The 27052-nt window shown below is 42.0% G+C and overlaps 1 protein-coding gene across 2 annotated transcripts in view; it reads right to left on the minus strand.

The window, feature by feature from the left end:
* The window catches only part of LOC309835492 (uncharacterized protein), a 125773-nt gene extending 105769 nt beyond the window's left edge, over nucleotides 1–20004 (minus strand). For both annotated transcript variants that reach the window (XM_082674987.1, XM_082674986.1), the window contains exons 1-4: nucleotides 19884–20004; nucleotides 15308–15389; nucleotides 13254–13344; nucleotides 10756–10817 (exon numbers count right to left, since the gene is read on the minus strand). In XM_082674987.1, coding sequence (XP_082531113.1) covers nucleotides 10756–10817; nucleotides 13254–13335 — 144 coding nt within the window. In that variant the 5' untranslated portion in view covers nucleotides 13336–13344; nucleotides 15308–15389; nucleotides 19884–20004. The remainder of the gene's footprint in view (nucleotides 1–10755; nucleotides 10818–13253; nucleotides 13345–15307; nucleotides 15390–19883) is intronic.
* Between the last annotated feature and the right edge of the window lie 7048 nt (nucleotides 20005–27052).

Raw genomic sequence — 27052 nt, forward strand, 5'->3', positions numbered from 1 at the left:
TCTGGAGCAAGCTACTCAATCTTGCTGAGCTTCAATTTTCTCTAAAGGAAACAACGTGGAAGATGATATCCACATGTAACTTGTGGTACAAATGAAGGAGGGTAGTACAGTATATGATGCCTGGCACATCCTATGCATTTTCTAAAACTACTAGTAGTACTATTATTATTGTTACTTATTATACAATTTACTGTAGAAATTAACAGGGAGAGTATTAATAAATGTTAATACAGTGCTAAGTGTCACATTTATGATCTCAGCTAAATATTTGTTGATTCAACAAACATTCCACATATCAGAAAATAACCTGTTAGTATATATATATTTTTTATTTTTACAGAAGAAAAGAAACCCTGAGGCTTAGAAAGTATAAACAATGTACCAAAAGTCACTCATTTAAGAGGTAATGGAATATTATTCAGCCTTAAAAAAATGAAGGAGATCCTTTCATTTGTGACAATATAGATGAAACAGGAGTGCATTATGCTGATGAAATAAGCCAGACAAGATAAATACGAATGATATCATTTATATATGGAATCTAAAAAGAAAAAAAGCCACACTCATAGAAACAGAGAGTAGAAAACTAGTTGCCAGGGGCTGGGGTGTGGGTGGGGAAAAGAGGGGAAGACTGGTAAAAGGGTACAAACTTTCAGCTGCAGGATGAATAAGGTCTGAGGATCTACTGTATAACATAGTTACTACAGTCAATAATACTGTATTGTATAACTAATATTTTCTGAGAGAATAGAACTTAAGTGTTCTCACCAAAAAAAGAAAAAAAGGAAAAAGGTGTCATGAGCTGTTAGATGTATTAATTAACGTGATGGGAAGGATCTTTTTGCAACGCATATGTATATCAAATCATCATGATATACTCTTTGACTATCTTACAATTTTGTCAATTATACCTCAATAAAACAGGAAAAAAAGAGGTAATAAACATGAGATTCCAATCCAGGATTATCTAGCTCAAAAAACTACACTCTTAACCATTACAATATAGTATCCATCCATATGTTGTAACTGTAAAATGCTTAACACAAAGGAAACGTTAAATAAATGGTATTTATTCTAACTCTAATGCTTACTAGATATTAGTTATGTGGTATGCTTAACTTCTAACTACAAGGGTATAAGGTGCAAAGTCTTGCTACAGAACATAAAAGCCCCTGTGGTACCCTGTAGGATCTCTCATCTCTCAACCCAGAGTCTCCTCAAGTTGGAGGTCTTTACCCCCTTTATAATGTGGGAATAATGCCTTTCCCACATTTGCACTGGGCATGAAAATCCATACTTCCAGGTGTATACTGAACCTCCACTTAGCTCCTCGTCACCTTGGAATCACCAGACCAAAGATCATTTATTCCATTAATATAAATGATGTAGGGATAGAAGTACAGAATATACAGAGGGTGTTGGAGGAATCCAAACAACAAGTCCTCCACTCTCAAAACAAATTTTAGAGTTCCAAAAGTAAAGAGCAATGTTTGGAAATAAAACTAAAAATGAAACTAACATCTACAATTAGCCAAGTATTTATTATGGGCCAGGCTACTTACTAGGCACTTGATAAACATTACAGCTCATCTTCCTGCAGTCCTTCAAAGCATATAATATTGTTTCTATTTCATAGAGAAGAAAATTGTATCTAAGCAGGTTAGTGATTAGCCCAAGACCACAGGGCTAGGCTGTAAGAAAAGAAGGCCAAGTTTCAGTGGTCAAAATGGTGATGGATGTTATAACTAGAAGATTATGGCTAATCAAATAAAAATATTCAAAACGGTCCTAATGTATTATTAGGATTTCTTTAGAATAACTTGGGTGCCTTAGTGAATACAGTAGTGGTAGGCACTACAGTCTCTTTAATTTGCTAATCATACAAATCTACTTTAATATTCTTGGCGACAAGGAGCTAACTACTGATAAGACAGCTTCTTCAGTTTTGGGGCTACTCCAGGGTGAAATGCCGGAACGTCTTACTGCCTGCAATGTTACCTAGTTCTACCAGGGGGAATAAAGCAGAACAAGTAGCCACTGTTCTTGACAAATGGATACAGTTTCAGTTTTTCAAACTATGAGTGTCAGATTCATTCATTGTATCAGATAGATCTGTCAAATGGCTTTGCCCATTTACTAATGGATGGCACACTGCAGACACACGTTGGGTCAAAGGACTCAATGTCACCTCATTGATACTGTCATCAATATAATCTGTATTGGCATTTTGTCTCACCCTGACTTTAAGGACTCTGTGGGGAGATCCAAGTCTCCAGACCATGGACTGATCACCTCTGCTTGACACAGTATTCTCTGCTCATTTCCGGAGGGGACCAAGGATGAGCTCTTGTACTTCTGAGTCTATTCACCCTACCTGGCAACATATACTAGCTGGGCTGATTGGATCAAGCAGGAGCCCCAGAGCTTAAATTTCCAGCTGTATTGGAGGAAACAGAGGCTATGCCCCAATCCCATAACCCCTCACTTCTTACTGCTAGCCTATCCCAGGCTGTTCTTGCTGATAGGAGTATTTCATGCTAAAAATTAATTTTGCTTACCTGATGGCAGTCACACAGCCTCAAATGCCATTTTTATAAATAAGGCAACCACCAATGGAGTGTGATTTAGGGTTTTTTCTTCTGTAGACCCTGCCTACCCTATAAAATCTCCCATTACTGCATCATGGAGACTATAATCCCTTTCCGAGGGAATAGATTCTTTCCAACCATAAGATGAAATAAGAACTTACATTTCCATACTGCCCCAAAGGAAATAAATGGATTACAAAATGCAGGAGAATGACTGATTTTCCACATTTGTTGTGTTCATTAAAGGGTTTTTGAATAGACTTGACAGTATTAATGAAGTTCAACACACACAAAATAAAAATTAATAAATGAAGAGAAAAAAATTGCATTTATAACAAACAACAAAATAAACACATTGATATATAAAAGGTTGTTATACATCGATGAAAAATGGATGTCATAAAGTCACAAAGTAAAAAGTATTAACAGCCAATAAAGATATGAAAATATGTTCAACCTTGCTATTATTAAGCAAAGAAATACAAATAAAATAATTCAGGTGTCATATTTTACTGACTAGAATGACAAAGTTTTAAAAAACTTGATAATACTGGTATTGATATTGATAATACTGGTACTGATGAGTGTGTGTAAGAAACCACATTGGATGTTAAATTCTTGGTAGAAATAAAAAGCACGGTAACCTTTCTGGAAGACAATATGTCAGTATGTACCAGAACTGACAACCAGCCATTCAAGTTCTAGAAGTCCATTCTAAGGAAATAAACAAATGCTCAAAGACATATGAACAAGGATGCTTGTCTCATTGCTTAGCAGAGCAAAACAGGAATAATCTAAATGTTGAATAGTAGGGACTGGTTAAATAAATAATAGAATGCTGTTCAACCATTAAAAATGATGCTGCAGATTTTTATTAGGTGATGAGTAATCATACTTATATTACTAAATAAAAATGTTATAGAACTGTTTTGTAGTTTGATATAATAATTAAAGGTATTTTATACTTGCATTGTGTTTATATGCACCCCGTCACAAAAAAGTTTCAAAAGATACCCTCAAAAATGTTACAGAGATGACTTATCAGAAATGGGATTTTGAGTTATTTTTCCTTTTTTCTTTAAATCCTTTCAATTTTGGAGTTTGTGCAATGAGCCTGTATTATTTTTACAATTAAAAATATTTAAATTTACAACAAAAGGATCTAAATTCCTCCAGTTTTCCATTTATTTTCCACCCTGGCTCAGCGTATTTGTGTAAAAAAAAAAAAATCAGCTTATTTTCTCTTTTGTATCAATCTAAATTTACTTTTCATAAGTTAACTATTTTAGTCTGGCAAAAGTTTCACACAGGAAAATTGTTAAGGTCTGAGTATTCTATTACCTTTAAAAGCACTGGAAACTTTGAAATTATTTCTTTCAGAATTTTCATATAATACTGAAAGGCGGGGGGGAGGTAGCAAAATGAAGGGAAATAGATAGTAGTAGTCAACTTCAATTAAGAAAAAGCAACAAGAGGCAGTTTGTACTCTCTTGATACGGCAGAAGCCCCATGTGTCAACTCATGCTAAAAAATGTATATATACAGACACATATATGTTTGTGGGTATATGTATATGTGACACACACACATAATTAATCCACAGTCTTAGGCTAATCACTCATTGTGGCAGAAACAACGAGCTGTTGACTACACTTTAATTAGCTCCTCCAGCCTGTAGAGGCATCACTAGGACCAAGATGGGAACAACATTCTCCATCTCCACTTGCATCTGGGTATGGTTCTATCCCAAAGAATGTGACCAGAGGTGACCTGAAGAGTTTATGTCTGAAGGATAACGAGTTGATAATTGTAGCTTGCAGCTTCCTCTCTCCTTTCCTTTTTAGGACAAACGTAGAGCCACTTGATGAAGGTGGTGGGTCCCTGAATAACTGAGCAGAAAACTGACCCTCAGACCACCAAAGTCCATACTACACTCCTGAGTGAGTGAGAAATGAACTGTCCATGTGTTGCTCCACTGAGGTTTAAGGTTTATTATTTAGTGTTTAACTAACGCATTTTTTCTTTAAACCTCAGTTGCCTTCTCTGTAAAATAAAGTCTTTGAAAAGGATCCACTGTAAGTTTTTTCCCTTGCTTATGTTTTTATCTTAGTTTTTAATTCTCAGAAACATTGTGCGCATTTTACCTTTTAAGTTAGTAAGTCTACTTTTTTTCCCACAAAGACGGGTTCTTCAAGTTATGGAGAAGTCATAGCAGACTGTTGCTTCAGTTTAAGATACGCATTCGCGTATGAGATGAGAAGGGTGAGGACCCAGAGAAACGCCTTTGACAGAGGGGAGTGAGAGCATACTGAAGAATGTTTAGTAATAAAGAATTCAGATGGGAGAAACGGATGGGTTATATCTAACAGATTTGCTCAAAGGAATTCTGGAAAGGTAAATATGTGAAAATGTATAGCAAAGACATGAAATGCCTTTTGGTCCCTAAATGGATTTCATTTCAAAGACGTGCATATTGCAAATACATGTACCATAACACTTCTCTGTCCACTTCTAGAATTTTCTTTACAGAACATCTGCAGAGAGAGGATGTCATTCCAAGATAATCGACTGCAAGTTACTAAATTAAGTTAAAAATGTCCTTAACCTTGAACAGTTTTTAAAGAGATTTTAGAAGAAAGGAGCCCTCCAGGGGGTTGTATAACTATATAATTGTACCCTTTCTAAAAGGCTATTTACAGATACATAATGTTTCCCCTCCATTCTTTAAAGTAAAATATAGGATAAAAAAAATAGTTTGGGGATAATATTTGTTTGGGACAGCAGGCACTGCTAATCAGTACCACTCTCTCCTTATTCCTTACTATCAGAGCCCTGGTTTAGGAGACCCCATTATCCTTAAGGCTAAGGTGGCCAGTTTAAAATCCGAGCTGATGAGATCTAAGTGCAAGTCGGCTGACCATCTGTGGTAAAAAATTTGCTCTCTGAGTTAGACACTGCCTTTTTTTTCTTACTTAATTTCTTTTTTTTTTTTCCTTTTCTTTCTTCCTGCCCAAATTGTTGGAACACTATTGGAGATCCTGGGGTCACTTTGAAGCTATGTGGACGTGCTAGAGATGTGGAAGCTGGAAGAGCGAAGCAACCCAGTCCCCTGGTGATGCCCTTCAGCAGCTGGACTAACGCTAGAGGGACTATCTCCAAACTTCCTGCTACCCGTGAAAAGTAAGGTAAATCACTCATTCACTTTGTTACCTACTAACTGATCCAGAACTCTAACCTCAGGGTTCTAGAACCCTTCTCAGTATCCCATAGTCATACTCATGTTCCGGACTCCTGATCATCAGACTTGCTTATAGCAGATGTATGGGGAGGGCGGGCTCTTCTGGAAGCCCTCATACTTCCTCCCCTACCCCCACCACACACAAATAATGATCTTTATGTCCACTTATCCTTCTATCTACACTCAGAGGCCAGGGCCCCCAGGAAGGCTTCACTGACAACCCTTTACTCCTCTCTACATGCAGAAAGGGTAGAGGTGTGGGCTCTGGAATCAGACTTCCTAGACTTGAATTCTTAATCTGTTACTTACCAGCTTAGGACGTGGGCAAAGTAGTTACCTTCTCTGGACACCCCTGTAAAAGAGGAACACTAAGTAGCACCTATGTACCTTACTGAAAGGATTAAATGAGCAAATGCAGGTAAAGTTCTTATAATTTTTTCTTGGGTCAATCAATTCTAGCTGCTATTGTTACCTTTGGCTAATTTAGGGCAGAGTCCCTTTGCCCTCCTTTGGTTCTCTCGGCCCGTCTCATTCACAACACACACAGTCGCATACTGCAGAGTTTTGAAAGGTGGTTCTCAAAATGTGGTCCCTGGGCCAGCAATATCAGCCACACCTGGGAACTGGTTAGAACTCTGGCACTGGAGCCCAGCAATCTGTGTTTTAACAATATTCTCAGGCAAATCTGATGCACACTAAAGGTTGACGACAACTGAGAACATCTGTCTCAGACTCTCCTGGAGGCATTCACCAAAAATAGAGTTACAGGACCTTACACCTGACCAGCTGCAGAAGGGGTCTAGTAATTGCCCTGGTTATCATGCTTGTCATGATTTTTCAGCACCTAAATGTTTGAGAATCACTGCCATTTTGAATGTGTGTTTCACTTGTCTGTTTTTCCAGTGGACTTTACTTCCTTGCAAGGAAGGTTTGTGAAGATTTGTTGCTGTTGTTTGCATTATTAGTTTTAGTATGCTAATTCTAGAATCTCTGGTGCATAGTGCAATCTCAGGCAGGAAGTAGTGGCTCATTAAAACAGGTATCCCAACAGTCTTAGTAGAACTTCAAGATTAATTCCTTCAGGAAGAGGTAAAATTGTCATTAGATGCAGATGATATGATACTATATAGAGAAAACCCTAGAGACTCTACATGAAAACTACTACAACTGATAAACGAATTCAGCAAGGTAGCAGAATACAAGATTAACATACAGAAATTGGTTGCATTTCTTTATACCAACAATGAAATATCGGAAAGGGAATGTAAAAAACAATGCCTTTTAAAATCACAACCCCAAAAATAAAATACTTAGGAATAAACCTCACCAAGAAGGCAAAAGACTTATATGCTGAGAACTGTAAGACATTAATAAAGGAAAGTGAAGATGATTCAAAGAAATGGAAAGACATCTCATGTTCTTGGGTTGGAGGAATTAATATTGTTAAAATGCTCATACTACCCAAAGCAATCTACAGATTTAATGCGATCCCTATCAAATTACCCATGACATTTTTCACACAATTAGAACAAATAATCCTAAGATTCATACAGAACCATAAAAGACCCAGAATTGCCAAAGCAATCCTGAAGAAAAAGAACAACGTTGGAGGCATAGCCACCCCAGACTCAGACAGTACTCCAAAGTCACAGTAATCAAAACACCGTGGTATTGGCACAAAAACAGACATATGGATCAATGGAACAGAATACAGAGCCCAGAAATAAATCCACACACCTCAGTTAATCTTTGACAATTAATCTTTGACAAAGGAGGCAAGAATATATAATGGGAAAAAGACAGTCTCTTCCGCAAGTGGTGTTGGTAAAGTTGGACAGCCTTATATAAACCAGTGAAGTTAGAACACATCCTTTCACCATACACGAAAATAAACTCAAAATGTCTTAAAGACTTAAACATAAGACATGACACCATAAAACTTCTAGAAGAGAACATAGGTAAAATATTCTCTGACATAAATCATACCAATGTTTTCTTAGGTCAGTCTCCCAAGGCAATAGAAATAAAAATGAAAATAAACATAGGGGACCGAATCAAACTTACAAGCTTTTGCACAGCAAAGGAAACCATAAACAAAATGAAAAGACAACCTACAGAATGGGAGAAAATATTTGCAAATGATGCGACCAGCAAGGGCTTAATTTCCAAAATATACAAACGGCTCATACAACTTGATGACAATAAAAGCAAACAACCCAATCAAAAAAATAGGCAGAAGACTTAAAGAAACATTTCTCCAAAGAAGAAATACAGATGGCCAATAGGCACATGAAAAGATGCTCAACACTGCCAATTATTAAAGAAATGCAAATCAAAACTACCATGAGGTACCACCTCACACCAGTCAGAATGGCCATCATTAAAAAGTCTACAAATAACATATGCTGGAGAGGGTGTGGAGAAAAGGGAACCCTCCTACAACACTGTTGGTGGGAATGTAAGTTGGTGCAGCCACCGTGGAAAACAGTATGGAGGTTCCTCAGAAAACTAAAAATAGACCTACCATATGATCCAGCAATCCCACTCCTGGGTGTATATCCAGACCAAACTATAATTCAAAAAGACACGTTCACCCTGATCTTCACAGCAGCAATATTCACAATAGCCAAGACATGGAAACAACCTAAATGTCCATCAACAGATGAATGGATAAAGACGATGTGGTACATATATACAATGAAATACTACTCAGCCATAAAAAAAAGAATGAAATAATGCCATTTGCAGCAGCAACATGGATGCAACTAGAGATTATCGTACTAAGCAAAGTAAGTCAGAAAGAGAAAGACAAATACCATGATACCACTTATATGTGGAATCTAAAATATGACACAAATGAACCTGTCTATGAAACAGAAACAGACTCAGAGACATAGAGAATAGACTGGTGGCTGCCAAGGGGGAAGCAGGTGGGAGACGGATGAACTGGGAGTTTGGGATTAGCAGATGCAAACTGGTGTAGATAGATTGACTAAACAACAAGGTTCTACTATATAGCACAGGGAACTATATTCAATATCCTGTGATAAACCATAATGGAAAAGAATATGAAAAAGAATGTATATACATATGTATAACAGAGTCACTTTGCTGTACAGCAGTAATTACCACAACGCTGTAAACCAAGTATACTTCAATAAAAAATAAGTTAATTAAATTTTTTAAAAGATTAATTCCTTCAGAAGAACAAGTACTACACATTCACAAAAAAAGCACCCTTTGAAAGTTTAAATTTTTGAATTTCTTTGCCACTTCCTTAGTTTTGATCATCTTGGACAATATAGTTTTAATATTGACTTTTAAAAAGAATTGTGTTTCAGTGTTTGCTATCCTTAGAGAGACAGAAACAGATAAGTACAACTAAATACTTATTTTTCAAAAGTCTCAAAAGTATAAGGGAAATGAAAGTAATTGTATCTTCAAATGATTTTGGGGTATGTTTCTAACTTCATACTTCTGATGCAATTCAAGATTAAAACTGTATTAAGACATTTGAGACATGCCGCATTGGTATTAAATGAATTTAATTTTGTGTAAAGTGGTAGAAATATTTTCTTCAGCAAACATACCTGCAGATATAAAATCACAACCATAAATCTACAAAAAAGCAAGCTATTGAATGAAATCTGATTGGTTATTTCCCTGCAGTATGGATCTGCTAATAATTTAATTTACTACTTGCTAACAGAAGCCAAAATTTAAATATACATATATATATATGTGTGTATATATCTACCTCTTCAATTTTAAATCATTCATATATATGAACAAGTATACATACACATATATAACAATTGTTCATACATATATATATATAAACAATTTAAATTAAAGAAAGTATATCTGGTGGCCTATTTTTCCCCACCGATTTCTAAAGAACACCATATTCTATTCTAGGCAGTGGAATGTCAATCCACCTTAAGGGTTGTTCAATGAGCATATCTGAGAAACCACTGGTTTAGTCAATGATGTACTTACTGAGGGAGGCCCTAGTGCCACTGTCAAGAGCTTATCCACAGGAGAGATAAGAAGGTACTTGTTTGGTTTGTGAAAAGAAGGAGTAGTGAGGAATGGCAGGTAGCTGCAGGCTGATGACACGTGATGTCCATATATATGTAGAACCAACACACCCATAATTGCACCCATTTTCCATACCCAAATCCAAAGCCTTTATATCATTAATCCCAGGCAAAAATGGTAAGATTCATGTGTGTTACTATCCCACGGCTTCAAGATGCCTATAAACTCATATGAGTATGTCTTAGTTTTATCAGTGGAGGACAAACCAGGCTTCTATCACCAAGCCCCATTCCATAACAGGCAAACCAGTCCAAGACTTCTCTGAGTGCTGCAGGAGAGTCTATGGAAGGGGCGCTCACTCCACTGTGATGCCTAAAATGCCTTTGCACAGAGCAAACATTCAATACATGCTGAGTGAATGAATGAGTGAACTGGTGTCATAAAAGAGGTTTATTTCAGGGAAATTGCATTCAACAGGCTGGCATTCCTTCCTACCCATCTTAACTGTTAAGCTTGCCATCAGACAAAAATTTAATTATAAAACGTTAGAGCTGAGGAAATTTTAGAAACTATCTACTCTCCAGAGGTATACAACTTTAATTCGTGGTAAAAATCACTAGGAGTGATTTACGAGTCTATCAGACCTCAGTCCAAATTCCACATCTACCATAATTTGGTGAGCAAATAACTACTTCTGAGGCTCTGTTCCATGTATGCATGATGGGATATCATAATAATACATACATTAATTGTATGACTATCAGGGGATGAAGTGACACAATCCATTTGCCATGGTCGGCTAAGTAATTTGCCCCAAGTAAGCACTCAAGACATTAGCCAATATTCATAGCGGAGAGATGAAAACAAAACTCTGGGACTGATGCCTACCTTAGTGGCCCCAGTGGTCATAATGACTTTCTTCCATTCAGCCTGCTCTCTTCTCACTAAGACTAAGGAAGAGAAGATGAACAAATTAGGAATAACAATTTGAAAATGGTTTTATACTCCCTGAATGAATGGAATTATAATAAAATGATTCATGAGTTCTGCAGAAATATGATGAGACTTTAGATCTTTATGTTAGTTCTCTACAAAACCAATTGATGGCCCTAAGATGTACCTTCCCACCCAGCCCCATCCTTACCAGGATCAAATATCATTGTAAATGGAAAAGTCAACCACACATAATCAACAAGCTAAGTTACAAGCCAGTGAAGTCTCGGAGCTTTGATAGAGAAAATTCAGATTTATCATTATATGTAAAAATAAGATGATATGAAGAACTCAATCTAAAAAATATTACCTGGAGATCTATAATCTCTACAATAGTGCTATAAAAAGTAAAGAGCTAGAAATCTATTTCGATGGTTTTCCTTATAAGAAAGCACTTTCTGTATAACTTTTAATGTACTACTGATGAGAACAATTCAACAAAATTCAAATAAATATCTGCAGATGTCCTACAAGAAGAAAAGAACAGAGTTAGATGTGACAGGGGATAACTGGACTTCAGGATGAGTAAGACCCTATACTTGACCTCAATAAATTAACATGAAATACAGTGGATGAGTCATGTACAGAATGTCAGAATTCTAAAAGGCCAAGCTAAGTACCAAAAGGAACACGTGGGGACTCTTAAGAAGGAAATAAAATATTGGTTAGTTGATTACGAAAAGGCAGAAGGGAGTAGGTTCCCTTTGGCTGCTCTTTGAAGAGATCACTTCCTTTCCCCGCTAGTCCTGAGGCTAGGGTGGCATGGGCAATAGAGGAATGTGGGGACTGAGAATCATTTCTACTCTCACCAGAGTGGCTGGAAGCAGATTTTCTTACCAGGATGTAGTAGTATGCTAATATTTAAGGGTTCTTGAGGTCAGAGAGAAGGGTTTGAATACTCCGGCTCCATCTCTTGCTGTGGGTCAAGTTTCTTACCTTTCCAACACCTCGGCGTCTTTATCTGAAAATTGGGGACGATGATAACGTCTCCCACCTGAGTGTGAGAACTATATGATACAGTGCATACGCAGGGCTAAATTTGGTGCCTGGCACACAGAAAGTGCTCAGTACGGCAGGCGGGTGTAGTGACAATAAAGGCAAAGATGACAGGGGTAGTGCCGGTGTTGCTTCTGCCCCCAGAACAGGCTCTGACTGGGAGAGAGTTAAAGCACCTTTGGGTTCATGGGGGTTTATATATAAGCAACGGTTGATCAATGTGAGCTGGTTGTCCAAATGATTATGTGCAATCTAAGAAAAAAATGGGCCTCGGATCTGCTCAGCTACTTAATAATATTAGCAGCGGGAGTAGTCAAAGAAGCTAAATTTTATTACGTGTTTATATGCCAAAAAACATGCTGAACGTTTTAAAAGAATTTACTCACTTATTACAACGAGGCTATACGCTAGGTCCTGATAATGTTATTCGTCTCTTTCAGATGTTGACTGAGCCTCAGACAGGTTACAAAAGCACCTAAGATCCCTTTATCAGTACATGACGGAAATCAGTTCAAATCCAGCCTGTCTGCCTTGTTCTTAATCACTAAGGTATGAAATTAAGCATGTTGCCCTTTGCCTGATTCTCCTTCTGAGGCCTGAATATTTCACTTAGCTCTCTGAGTGCAGAAGAGAGAAAATTCTCTCTCCTTGACCCAACTTGGCATCAATACCCAACTCCCCTTCTCAAAATGGGTTGCTTCAACGAGCAGCAATGAATGCCGGGTCGTGGACCAGTCACCTTGATGACTAAGAGTCAGACACTAGGGAAAGAAAATGCTCTGTGACAAACCTACCCTTGTACAGAAACAAGACAGAAATGGGGGGACAGGGCAGAAGATAATGGAATAAGGCATAGGAAAAATAGCACCTGGCATCGTGACAGTAATAATAATAATAGTAGTAGTAGTAGTAATAGTAATAATAATAGACTTCACTATGCTCTAGGCATTGTATTAAGTGCTTGGTGTAAGTGACTTCATTTTAACATTGAAAACATTTAACATTGAAAAGTCTATGGGGATGAAATATTATTAACATCATTTTATAGGCAGGAGTATTGAGGTTCAGGTAATCAGGTAAATTGCCCAAGCTCATATGGTTAGCAAGTGGAAAGCAGAGATTTGAACCAGCACCTACACTCCTAACCATTATGCTATAACCATTATGCTGAAGACATAAGAATTCCAATGGTCTTTCCCCATAACCCACTCCTGCACTCCAGACTTAAATAGTCCAAGATCAAGAGAGAGCAAGCTTGGAATTGCCACTCTTCAGTGAGTGTCAATCATTTCAAAACAGTCTATTTGCTAACAAGATGCAGTTCCTGTGATAATCTTCTCAACCAGCTATCAAGAAACAGGAAGCAAAGATTCAAGTAACAGTATGTTCCTACTTACGAGGAAGGTGGGACAGCACAGTTGACACTGGGCTTAACTGTTCTGGAAAACGTGGTCCCAGTAGGCATACACGCTGGTACATTTTCCCCACCTACCAAATACAAAAGAAGTATTTCATTTCCATGTTGCTCTTCAAAGTTCCACCTCATTCGTGCCTGTCATTCATCCTCTGGCCTCTTCCTGTCTCCATTTCTGTACAGAAAGGTGCTGAGTCTCTGCTCTCGGATACGAAAAGGGTGTGTTAGGAGAGGGAGCCATGGTACCTCGATGTCTTTTTTTTTTTCATCTTAATTCTATTATGCCAACTCCACTGAACTTAATTAGAGTGAATACAGAATTACACAATTACCCTCTGTTCTATTCTTCAGATGTTATATTTTGATAAAATTTACGACATGCTGCTCTCCCCTTGAACACCAGATGAACACTAGAAATGGATGTGTGTTGACATAAAATCTGTTATAATTACAATTCAAGTATAGCTTACATAATGGTAGTGTTAACATAAAATTATAGATGTGTAGAGACAACGTGGTCATGCTTTTTTTAGTATAAGTACATGCTTAGACCAATATCTGTTAGCGGAATGAAGGTGGAAGAGAATTTTGGTTAAGCCACAAAGGCTGTTTAAGGACTTGCAGATAGCTAAGGGGAACTCAAAGACCAGTAAGATAATATTTCCCCTGCCATGTTTGCAATTGCAAAGTGAAGGGAAGATGTGAAAGTAAGTACCCCTATGGAAATTACAAGACAAGTACATTTTTTTCCTTGAGTACCTGGGTAAATGCTTAAATTCTAATGTATATCAGTGATGCAAATTTTCAACTGAGTTTGATAAATCATAAAATAATAATTATACATATATGTATATAAAACTGCATGGAACTAGACAGTTCAGAATTACTTCTAATTAAAGAGGTACCCTATGACAACTAACTTAAACCTTACAAAATATGGTTCCAAGTACCCTATCAGAGTGAAAAGCAGGAGACCGAAAGGTTTATTGTAAATGTTTGTAGTCATGGTGTCTTAACTAAAACTACTGTGTCACAAATACTATTAAAATAATTGTGACATTTTATTCACTTTTACTGCAAACAACAAAACAAACTATAGGTATTTTTTCATTTCAGGTAATTATTTTAGCTAACAGTTATTAAATGTTTTGAGAAGACAGAGTGCTAATTGCATTACTTCATTTTACCTTTAAAATAGCACTTCCATGTAATTATTCTTAATATCTCCATTGTATTACAGTGTATCTCTAGTTTAGACCTTTCTTCAGAACTGCAGACTTGTGTATCCAACTGTGTACTCAGCATCTCTACTTGGACGTCACAAAAACATCTCAAATCTTATACCTCCAAAACTGGTCTTTAATCCCCCAAACATGCTCTATCCCAAACTTTTTCCATCTTAGGTGACAGTAACCACACCTTTCCAGTTCCCCAGGCCCTAAATCTCGAATTCACCCTTGACCCCCTCTTCCTTTCCATTCTTGCATTCAATCTACCACGAAATGCTGTCACAACCTTCCCAATGTGCCACTTCTGAGAATTACCAGCCGCTAGCAGCCTGGTGCAGGCCACCAACATAGACCTCGAGGATCCTGTAGTCGGCTCCCGAGATTCTCCCTGACTCCACTCTCTCCCCACATCCTCAAGACCACAGATAGAGTTATGCTTTTCAAACAAGAGACAGTTCATGCCACACCTCGGCTAAAATCCTGCCCCTGGCTGCCTACATTTAGAGTAAAAGACACAATGCATGTGATGGCCTCCCAGGACTTACCCAATCCATCCCATCACATATCCGACCTCCAGCCCTCCTGCTGTCTCTTCCTCCCCACTGACTAAGTCAGCCAGGGTGGCCTCCTTGATATTCCTCCAAGCTGCCCGGCATATTTCTGCCTTACAGTTTTGGGACTGGTTATTCTTGCTCCCACGGAGTGGTCTCCCCATCATACATTCTGACAACTCCCTCACTTCAAGTCTTTGCTCAAATGTCAACTTATAAAATCCACCCTGACTACCCTATTTAAAATCAGAACCTACCTGTACACTCCTCCAGCACTCCCAACCCAAGCCTCTTCAGTGAACTTTACATCCTTTTCCTTATCCCGTAGCGCCCATCAACCTGTGACAAAGCATAGAATTTATTTATAACATCCGTTTCCACATGAGAGTGTAAGGAGGGAGAAAGCATGCAAGAAGGAGCACGCAGGCAAAGGCTCTTGTCTAATTTATTCATTGATACGTCCAAGCATAGAGAACAGGAAGATGCTTGATAAATAGTCCTGAAAAAGATACAGATGAGGAAACTAGCAGTAAAGCTCAGAAAGTTTAAGTAACTTCCTCAAGGTTCTACAGCTAGAAGAGGGTCACAGTAGAATTCACACTTGGGGATGTCTAACTTCAAATCTCTCAGCCTCTCTGCTATCTTTTTTTTTTTTTCCTCCTTCTTTGCGGTACGCGGGCTTCTCACTGTTGCAGCCTCTCCCGTTGCGGAGCACAGGCTCCGGACACGCAGGCTCAGCAGCCATGGCTCACAGGCCCAGCCGCTCCGCAGCATGTGGGATCTTCCCGGATCGGGTCACGAACTCTCAACCACTGCGCCACCAGGGAAGCCCCTCTCTGTTACCTTAAGTCCATGCAATTCAGGATTTGTTTTAATCAGTGCCATGGAAATTCTCACTCCACTGAATAGGATCACTAAAGTGTTCTCTGTCTAGATTTATATATATATTTTCCATTTAAACAAAGGAAACAGAAGAGGGGAATTCATCATGGGTTATTGCGGTAGTTTTACAGCAATGTTAGCAATAATGACATTTAAGTAACAGTGATATTTAATGATAGCATAATAATAATAAAATAATAGCTCTTAAATGTATTGAAGACGAATCGCATGCTAAACTCGGTGCTAAAATATTTCCATGTATATTTTGTGCAAAATCCTTATGAATATTCTATCAAATAAGCTTTATGTATAACTCCACCAGGCATACTTCTCTTATTCCACGTTCAAAGATAAGGAAATTGATGAGAAGTGTGGTAACCGTTTGATCAAGATGAGACTGGTAATAAGTTGTGAGTATGAATTTAAATTCAGGTCTAACTCCAGAATTTGATTCTCAATCCATACATGAAAATTCTGATAATTCCTTTGATAAGGGTATGTTCTCTCCTGGAAAACATCCCCCATTATGTCTGCCTGTGCTCATACCTTCAGAACACAGTCACGTTTAAAACATGATAAAAATGTTTAAATAGTGTGCTTTAATAAATGGAAATATCTTCATCTAAACAATAACACAAAAAGGCAGGCTGAGCCCTTTGAAGTGGCTTCGTTGCTCTCTTCCATCCAGAACAAGAGAAGGAATCAACAGCTGCAGAGTAAAGAAAGCATGAAACCCAGAGATGGAGGATTCTGTAAATGACCAATTACAAGACTATTAAGCCACACTTTCACAGCAAGAGGCAAAATATTCCATTAAACTGAAAATTCTTCTACCCCTCACTCCAAGGCCCACACAAACGTTAATGTTGCATTTATTAGGATGTATTTCCTGTGCTCTATCAACTTGACTTTCAGCAACTGTATTAATACAGTCCTTTCGCTTTGCACATATATCTGAATGATGGATTCCATTACTGGAGTTTTGTAGAAAGAGTGGAGTGAATGAAGTAAAGTTTGGGAAGAGCCATCATAATCCATAATGATGGGCACTGAATCAGGACAAGAAGAAACCTCTCTTCTCATTTATTTGAATGAAAATTCTACTATATATTTATTGCCTCTGTACAGGGCCATCTGTTGAATAATGGAAAACAAGCATCTTTCATTTGGAGGTAGGATTTGTGTGCTCAAGTTTCGATGGGCCTGCAGAATTAATCTTGTTTTAGAAATGAAATAAAATGTAATTTCTTTCTGTAAGTAGATGTGGTTAAGCAACTGGCAACTTTGATGTCTTTAAATCACTGCAGTTTCAGGGTAGGCAAATCTATAATTATTTCAAGCACTTCTTTATTGGTGCAACAATTGAGCAGTGTACATAGTGGTCAACAACCTGGGCATTGTCAGACGACTCTAAGTTTGAATCTAGACTTTGCCACTCACCAGCTATGTGACTTTCAGCTATGAGAATCACTTTCTTCAGCTTTACACTGTGGATTATTATATGCCCTTTGCAGAACTACTGTAAGAACTAAATGTATATGGGCACAGTGGCTCATAGTAAGGGCTCAAATTAGTACTGTGGTCACTACTAGTAGTACTGAAAAGAAATTAGAACTTCTATTCTCATAAAGTGGGATATGTGTCCCTTTATCATTGTAATTTCATATCATTTTACTTTTGACCTTATAATTTAATAGCTTGATCCAAGAAACATTTAGCAGTAAATATAATTGAAAGAAGATTACCTGTCAAACATGAAATACTGTAGTATCAAGTGTGCTGGCACAATACTCTTCTCAGATAATTAACCTGTAAAAATATGTTATTGTCTTCTTTTTAATTGAGCACATTGAACATATATATTTACTGTGCCAATTGGCAAAAGATCCATTAATTAATCAGTCTAACTATATGTTGCATAAACGTCTTCTAAACATAATCGTATATGTATTTTATTTGTTGGGAAAATGTGTTTGAGATGGTTCTTTTCTGCCTATTTAAAGTAAAAGAGGATGAGAAGTAGAGTTAGGCTTAATGTACTTTGTACTCCATTATGCCATGAAAATGCTTCTGTGCCCTGGAGACAACAACAAAAGATTTGCTTTAATGACAAGAATCAAGTATGTTCTAAAGCTTCCAGGTAGGAGGCGTATAGGTTGCAGTTTATATCAGAAGTCTTTGCTGTCTCTCTCAACTGCGTCTAGATGGAAAAGATGTGGTCACAAATGCTTCAAGGTGATATAGTAAATGTTGGAAAAGAGTTGGGTAGGAGGCAGAGTTTTGAATATCTCAAACCTGAGCTAGAAGGATTTTATTTAAAGAAAATAGCAGATATTATTTTTCACTTAAGGAAGCAAACCTGACATTAATGTAGGAAATTAGCTCTTTTAGCTATGATGCTTTCAAATGCACATGGCTGAAAACAAATTCAAAATAGTCAAAGGAAATTTAAAAACAAAAACCAAACAACAACAACCTCAACAAACAAGTACTAGAAATTCAGGGATGCAGCCAGATACAGTTGGATCTGGAAGTTCCAGAGTATCAGCAGGGTTCCAGCTCTCTCTCCATCGCTCAGCCCTGCTTACCTCTGCAAGACTTTATTTTACAGAAAGTCTCTTCTTGTGCTGGATGGTCACTGGGAGTCCCAGAGTCATATCTCCCCAGCTTAGAAATTCCAGAGAGAAAAGGCAATTCTTCCATTTTGCTCTGAGACAAAAGTCCTGGGGAGGAGTCTGATAGACTTAGCCAAGGTCAGATGCCTACCCATGAGCCAATCACCTGCTTTACTGGAGTTCAGTCCCTGGGCGACTCATCCCCGGGGCCCGTGAGGAGGCAGGATGGCATTATCTGGCAGTTCTCCAAGAAAAGCCTGCTGTTTTTGTAAGATGAAAGGGGAGAGGACATGGATAATGAAACCTGTATCTGCTTCTGTAAAATCCACAGAATCTTACTCCCTGCCCTGTGTCGATGACCATGCAGTAAGCTGACCCAGGAGGTCATTTTTCCCACAACAGTCTTTATATATATGACTAAGGAACACACTGGTAAAAGAATATGGGAGAAAGTCTGAGTATGACAAGTCAGCTAGACTGATATTAACTAAAAAAGCTGTGTGAAAATATCCTTAAAAAGTTGCCCCCAACTCACTCAAAGTCCAAAGTTGGAGCTGGAAATACAATGTCATGGAGTTCGGATAAGAACAGGTTTTCTCCAAGCTGAACTATGACACAGAGATTAGAGACTTCCAGAAACTATACTTTTTCAAAGAAAAAACATCACATGAGAAAAATGAGGCCTAGAAAAATTAAATGACTTAAGCTAATTAATGGCAGGACTGAGACTAGAGTATACTTTGTGTAATTGGCTATGGTCTTTTTTTTGTTTTGTTTTGTTTTTGTTATCACTTCAGAACGAGACAAACTTAAAGAAAGGAAACACAACCAAAACTCAGTGGTTGGAAAAGAGATGGATGTGAACGCCCACTTGTTTCTTACGTATAAAGTTACCCCTCGCAGTGTTCTGGAGGAGAAAAACGCTGGCTCTTCCCAACGTTGGTTACATACACAAAGATTCCAAAGACAAGACAAGTGCTTTGCAAACAAAGTAACTAGAACCAGCTCAGGCTTCCCCGCGCCGGGTCCTACGTTCCACGGTCAGAACCACCAACTGTATCCCCCCGGGGAACAAGGTGATTCAGGAAAGCTGGCGCCTTCAGAGAAGGGAGAAAACTTAGCCGGGAAGAGAGTCAGGAGGAAACTTGCTCAGCTTCTTGCTGGGGTCTGAAACGATCCCAATAGAGTCCTTAAACCCCTCAGGTTTCCCCAATCAAGCACCCTCGCCTCCAACCTGGGCCACCCCAGATCTGACTATCAGACGACAGAAGTCTGCGGACGTACGAAGAGCTGAGCACCCCACGAGAGGGACCTACGCGCGGCCGCGCCCACTCACCCGCCGCTCCCCGGGAGACGGGAGACCAGCCCGGGGTCTAAGTCCTGGGCGTGGCCGACTCGCCCCTCTCCGGGCCCGGCTCCAGCTCACCTCGGCGCGGCCCGCCTGGGCGCCGCCATCTTGACCACGAAGGGGGCCTCGCGCCGGAGGCCCCTGAGCGGGCGCCCTGAGCTGAGCCGGAGCGCCGGGGAGGCCCAGGTCGGCGCCCTACGTCCCCCGCGCGCTAGCGCCCCGTCCACGAGAGACGAGAGTGCCGCACGAAGCGCCCGACCCAGGCTTCCGCGGAACCGGCGCCCCGCGCAGCGCGCACCGCGGCTCAGGCGGCGCCGAGGGCGGCCCGGGCGGAAGAGCGGGCGCGGGGCACGCGCTCGGTAACCTGGCAACGCGGAGCAACCGGGCGTCCCCGGCGAACCCCAGCCCTCCACCGCGAGGAAGCACGGACCCCCGCACCCGCCGCCCAGCCCGCGCCGCCCCTCGGTCGCTCCGCCCGCCGCTGCCCGCTTGCTATGGTCTTTTAAATCCATGATACAACGTGTATATGTAACAAATCTGTTAAACCCTAAATGTTTATGATATTCAAGTAATCCATTATCTGAATTATTCTTGAAGATAAAACATCCAAAGACTTCTTAATTGTATGGGTATACATACATAAAATACACGTGGAGGTAACTTCAAATATAGTATGTGCCTGTCTCTATTCCTTCCCTCTCCGCTCTTTTAAAAAATGCCCCTTTAAAAATTGCCCACTCACCATCTGTTAGGTAAATTTGCTGAAACACAGTTAATGTGGAGACAGAAATTGTTATAGAGACTATTCCAAATGGCACTGACACCTGTATGTATGAAATTTTTAAAAGGGTAACTTAGAGTTGTTTTTTTTTAAAAAAAAAAATCCCACTATAGTAACACCACATCATCCTAGGTGCCCAGTTCTATCCAATTACATAAGATGGAGAAAGAGAGAGAGAGAGAGGAGAAAGAGAAAGAAGAAAGGAAGAAAACCAAGTACTTATGTATAAAATGTTGCTGCCAAAGTTTGAGATTATACTCAAGCATCAATGAACAGAAGGAAAACACAAATTTACAAATGTATTTCATTTATGGTATGAGGGACACAGGTTTAGATTTGCAACACGCTCCCACAAGGGTCAAATTGACCACTTTTTTCTATCTAGTTGCTCTTGAGAGAACAAAACAATTGAAACAGATGCCATTCAATTCCAAGTCTATAGCTTAGACCATGTCACTGCACATGAAATATTGTTCATTCAGAGTCAGCACATAGCAAGAGTAATTTATACTCTCAGAGTGCTTGCTCTCAAGTCAATAGCAGAGAAGTCTTGAATAAAAACGTTCCCATTACTTTCCATTGTAATAGATCTTACTTATAGCCCATGAAACAGTGGTCAGAGGAGATTTATTCTTTGCACACCATATTATATAATCTCTCCACTTTAAGCCATCCCCCACTCGGCGATTATTTTTTAAATATGTTACTCGTAGTCAATATTAATTTACATTTAATCTTTCTTAGCATTAGGAGAGTATTATTTTGTACAGGCTCAGAAACAAATCTCCCGAAATTCCTCCCTGATGCTCCCTTCAGGCTGAAAATGCATTGCAGGGTGGCTGCAGTGACTTAATTCTAGTTGGCAGAGTCCTGGCCACACACTAATTTCATTAGCCTCAAACTCCTGGATTTGAAAGATCCACTGAATATGATTCCTGTCCTCTGACATGTCACTTACTAACCAATTCAGTGTGCATACAGAGGAGAGAAAGGACTTGCTCAGCTCTGGCCCACCGGCAGGCAGATGAGAATTCCCAGTCAGAGACACTGTTTACATCTGAGTGGTCATTCTTGCCCGGGTCCTCATTTTCAGGAAGGAACTTCAATCCAGGCTTTGCTGGCAGCTGCAGCATTTGTTACATCCATTACTAGCTCCTTGTTCTTTCCTGCCCCCCAGTGCTTAGCATCCCCCATTTCAGTCACTAAGTCTTCCTTCCCCCAGCCTAGAAGCTTACCTCACCATAAATTTTTATCTCAAATGATAGGTTTGGCACATTCCCCACAGCAACCCACAGGGACTGGGGAAAAGAAAACTCAAATCTCTGGAGAGCTAAGAATTCAACCATTTAGAGGAGTTTCTTTTATACAGGACAGTCTTCATTGAGCTGAACCCTGCAATCCCAGAGAAGATTCACCTACCCGTTCTTTTCCTCTTTCCCTAAAGTGACTGTGTCTTTGAACAAGGGGTCTGTGTTCCACTATACTCTCTATTCATTTTGCAGGTTTACAGAGGCTGGGAAACTGGGGGCTGGACTTACATGCCAGGAGCTTCTAAGATCACACGCAAAAATAAGGCTACTGGAAGAGATTGTTGGAATCTATCTCTGTATATTTGAACATGGGCAGTGGTTAACCAGGATGCTCACACCAAGCTTATATCCAGCTTGCAGCACAAGCTACAAGTTGGTGCATCCCTCCTACTACCAGCCTCTTCTCAATAAATGCAGGTGAAAACTGGGGGCTCTTTTCCCTCAGCTGTTCAATCCAACATGAATAGCTGCAATTTGCAAATTAGAGGAAAATGACAGTGTTTTCTCTGAATGGTTTTGGTCCCAACGCACACTGCTAATGCTGGCATTCAGTTCCTTTCCTTCCCAGCCCAGGGAAGGGGGGAACTAACCATAAGGCAAGCGTTCTCTTTTCTTGCAAGTGCCTCAGATCCACACACCGGAGAAGGAATCAGCTCCCCCTGGAATCTTTTTCAGCAAACACAATCCTTCACCTAGTCTGCAAGCTCTCTCTTGACTTTAAGATTTCACTCTTTTTTCGACAGGCAGGCCCATCTGCAAGCTCCCAAGCTCCAAGTGAAGGCGCCAAAATAATTTTTTAAATATCAAACAGCAAATGTGCCTTCAACCCCCAGAGCTCCAGTAAAAATACTGTGAGTTGCCCCTGTGTTTCTCAGGTGACCTCTGGCCTCATCCTCCCTGCAGCGCTGCCTCCTCAGGTTCTCTAGTTTAAGCTCAGAGGTAAAGGAATTGCTTCTGCGTTTTGCTTCCGACAACCCAGGCTCTTCCTGAAAGCATTACCTCAAAGTGAAGGCTGCCCAGAAGCACTTTTGGCCTTGCAAACATCTAGAGGTGGCATACTCAACAGGTGCTAGGGATGCTCAGAGGCTCAGAGGGGCCGTACCAGGCTGCAGCTTTAGACAGGCACCCCTCCTTCTGGCACAAACACAAACTTCATACCCCTGGGTGCTGATGTAGTGACAGCTTGAATCTCACAAGGAGTCCCCTCCAGAAACCCAACATGCTTCAGGAAAGGCACTTGAGAGGGAGCCGACTTTTTAGCTACGGGGAGCATAAGGGTCAGCCAGAACATCTGGAGAAGGGACTAACTGAGCTTGGGTCCTACCAGGCAGGGAGAGAGCTGTGTATTAGGAAAGGATCACTTCAAGACAGAGATGAACAAAAAACTTGGAGATAGGGGTAGAGAAGGAAAAGAGAGGCAGAAATTGAAAGGGAGAACATAAAAACAGAGAGACAAAAAAAAAAAAAGCAGGGAGAAAGAGACACAAGGAGAGAGACACACAGGAAGAAAGACAGAGAAACAAGAGAACCCATAGTCACGCAGACCCTGAAACTCAATTTCTTCATCCAGAAGCCATCCATCTATACCCAGGGCGGCACAGGAGCCGTGGGGCCGAGGCTGCGGGAGCAGGCCGTGAGAGAGCACTGCAGCACCGCCCACCGCTCAGCGGGCCCGATCCGCCGTCCTCGCATCTTCCGCCGTTGCCCGCCTGCACCCGGAGCTAGAGGACCGCCCGGCCTTGCTCAGCGCACCCTACTGCCTCCCTCCAGGCGCCTTCTTGTCTGCCTCTGAGAATCGTCCTCAAAACCCAGGACTGGGGTTGGGGGCTGCGTTAGGGAGGTCGTGGGAAAGGATGGGCACAGGGTGGGTGCAGAAAAAGCGACTGTGTCTCGCAGTTAGCATGAGCTCACCTCCGGGCTCTGAGCTGGCAGGAGTAGAAAGCTGATCGCCCGGCTCCTGCCAGTGGCCGGATCGCAAAGGCAGTTTAGACGGTGCAAACAACTGCCCAGAGCAAATCACCTGGGGGCACGTCTGCGGGTGGCTTCTCCCCGCTTGAGGACAGTCCCCACACCTTCCGCCCCATGCCCTCGCAGAGATAGGTGACAGGTCGGGAAATCCAACCCGAGCGAAATGGGCAATTCACGTCCAAATGTAGGTGAAGACCTAGCCTTCGGTTTAAGAACTGCCTCCCTAAGCTCTTCTCGAAATTTTCCAAGGCAGCTGCAGCTTGTCGGGCGGCTTGGGGCAGGGAAGCTGGGGAGTTGAGAAATGCCTAGTTTCTAGGCGTCTTCTCATCTTTCATATTCTTTGCGCCTAAGTGGCTCTCACAGGAGCCCGGCACTTTTACAAGCCTGTTTTGGAACCATATTTCACTCGAATGCAAACCCATTTAAATCATCGCCTTGTTTTTCGGAGACTGTTTCTTGTCAATGGGGCCATAAATCCAGAATGTCAAGCCGGATGGAGTGGAGCGCGGACAGGGGAGAGATGGAAGGGAAATGAATCAAGCAGGGCAAGTACCTCCTCGGGTGAGGTGGGAGGGATTCGGCAGGATCTCCAGGGTGGAAATGAGCGAAGGCTGACCAGACCCCGCACCCCTGGAGTCCAAGCCAGCCTTCAGGATAAAGAGCGCGGGGAGCTACGGCGCGCTCTGCCCCGGAGGGAGCGCCCCCCTACCTGGAAAAGCCTCAGGATGTTGGCTACCATGATGGAGACCGAACTCCCCGAAGCCCCAATCACTCCAACTACTTTCTCGGGCTTGACGAAAACCGGAGGCTCGCCGTTGGTGCAGCGCACTTCGGAGGTGTCCTTCTGGATGAGCGCCTGGACGAAAGTGAGCGACTGTTCGAGCGCATAAGTGTCCCTCGAACAAGTGTCCAGGATCCGCGCTCCCAGCGTCACGTTGGGCAGCAGGTTGGGATCGCTGTTGATCTGGTCCAGGGCGTAGAGCATCGCTTCCAGCCTGTGGATCCCGTTCTCCCTCTTGATGTCGCCGTAGGGCACTCCGCTGGGACCCTTCGCGTGCACCGGGAACAGCCCCCCGAGGGTGACGTCCCCCTCGATCCGAATGGAGTGCGGGGCGTACATCTCCTGGCCGCGCGCCGCCGCCGCCAGCGCGCACAGAAGCACCTCCAGCACGCAGCAGGGAAACTTCATCAAAGTCAGGGCGCGGAGCAGCTTCCCCAACTGGACCATACTGCTCCCGCGGCTGCGGTGGTGGCGGCGGCACTCGAGGGGACGGTGGCGGGCTCGCCGGAGTCCTGGCCCCTTGGGGTGAGCTCCTCCGGGGAAGCCCAGGGTCTCCTGCGGGCGAGGAGGGTAGGGGCGCCCGGGGAAGGGCAGCCGGCGAGGGTGGGGGGTCCCGCGGCGCCTGCCAGCTTGGGGCGCCGTGCGCTCTTGGGTTCCCCGGCCAGTGCGCCGCGCTCGAGCTCGCGCTCGGTGGCTTGCAGCTCGAGCTCTCCAACAGCCCAGCACTGGGGAGAGAGCGAGGATGGCTATCGCTTTAAATGCGCGTTCGGCTCCCTCTCCTCCTCCGCCCACTCCCTCCCACCCTCGCTCGCTCTGGGGCTCTCCCCACTCTTCCCAGCGCCCACCCTCCCCACGGTTTTGCATCATCACGCAGGGAGGGGCTGCGTGCTGAGGTAAGGGGGGAAGGAATGGGTGGGCGGTTGTGGGGGGGGAGTACCTCCGATTCGGAGTTTCGAGGTCGCCAGGGAATCTGGGGATTGCAGGTCGCAGGCGAAGGCTGAGCTCCTGCTTCGGTCTCACTGTAGAAGCCGCTCGCTCGCCCGCCTGCACCCACACGCACATTCTAGGCACAGGGTGGCATCAGCCCCGGACAGGGCGGTTCTAGCTGGGGCTGACTGCTTCCAACCCTGAGGTCCGGAGCCGGGACTGTCAGCGCCGGGAGAATGCGAGGTAGTCGAAGGTGATGCCGCCAAGCATGAAGGGTAGTAGGGAGACCCCAGTCTGTACTGCTAATTCGTCTGTGCCAGTTTTTCCTAAGAAAAACACACATACACACAGGAGGCTGATTGATGACCTAAAGAACCTTTAGGCAGAGACTTCTCCGGGGCCAGGCACTGGGCTAGCCTGTAGGGAAAGACGCCAACAAGAAATGCTGGGAATGGAAATGCATCTTTGGTCTTCAGGGGTTACTGTGGCCGGAGCCGGATGAAGTAACCCTGGTCTCCAGTAAATCTGTGGCGGATTCGCTCCTTTTCTTCCTTTCATCGCAAGAGATGGAACAACTGAGAACTCTGCAGAGCGCACTTTCTTCTCTGGCGCTGACAGGTGTAAGGCTCCCTCCTGCCCATTTCCAGAGATGCTTTTGGGCTGATGTCAGGTTTCCTCGGGCAGGAAATAGCAAGAAAGAGGTGGCAGTAGGAGGAGCAGACAGAAATCTCCCCATCGATCCAGTGATCCAGTGATCCATTCTTCTTTTTTTTTTTTCTGGCTGAAGATTTGGGGGGTTTGGGGAGTGGAATCAGGATGCCAGAGCAGGTTGTAGTGCAGTTAGGAAACTGTTTTTCAAAGGTGTCCCCTCCTGCAGGTCCAGCCCAAACTTGGCCCATTAAAGCAACAAGTGGCCCTAGTTCCTACACAAGGAAGGGCAATGTATCTGCCCTTGATGCCCACGTGTACTGCTTATGGTGGTCTCTACTCTTGCTGAGCCTTTCTGTTGGAGTGCAGCGAAACTGTCTTATACAGAATTGAGGGCGCAGAGAAAACCAAAACAAGACTATACTTTCTGTTGTAATGTTAGTGTACTAAAGAAAAATGTCCTTGCACATAAACAAAACAGCACACACACACACACCTAAAAAGTCAGAGGTTGGGAAGTTGGTTGTCTCTTCCACCAACCACCTGTCTGACCTTGGCACTTCTGTTCCTGTGCCTGAGTTTTACTTTGCCCATCTGTAAAATGATGACATTGAATTGAATGTTTTACACGTTAACTTTTAGCTTTCAAATCCTCTGTTGAAATAGGTCATGCACCTTTGGCCATGGTGTTCTTTTTAGACCAATATCCTTTGTTGCTTTATATGTAGGGCACCCATTTTTT

The sequence above is a fragment of the Grampus griseus genome (assembly GCF_964374135.1).
Source record: "Grampus griseus genome assembly, chromosome: 17".
Classification (NCBI taxonomy): Eukaryota; Metazoa; Chordata; class Mammalia; order Artiodactyla; family Delphinidae; genus Grampus; species Grampus griseus.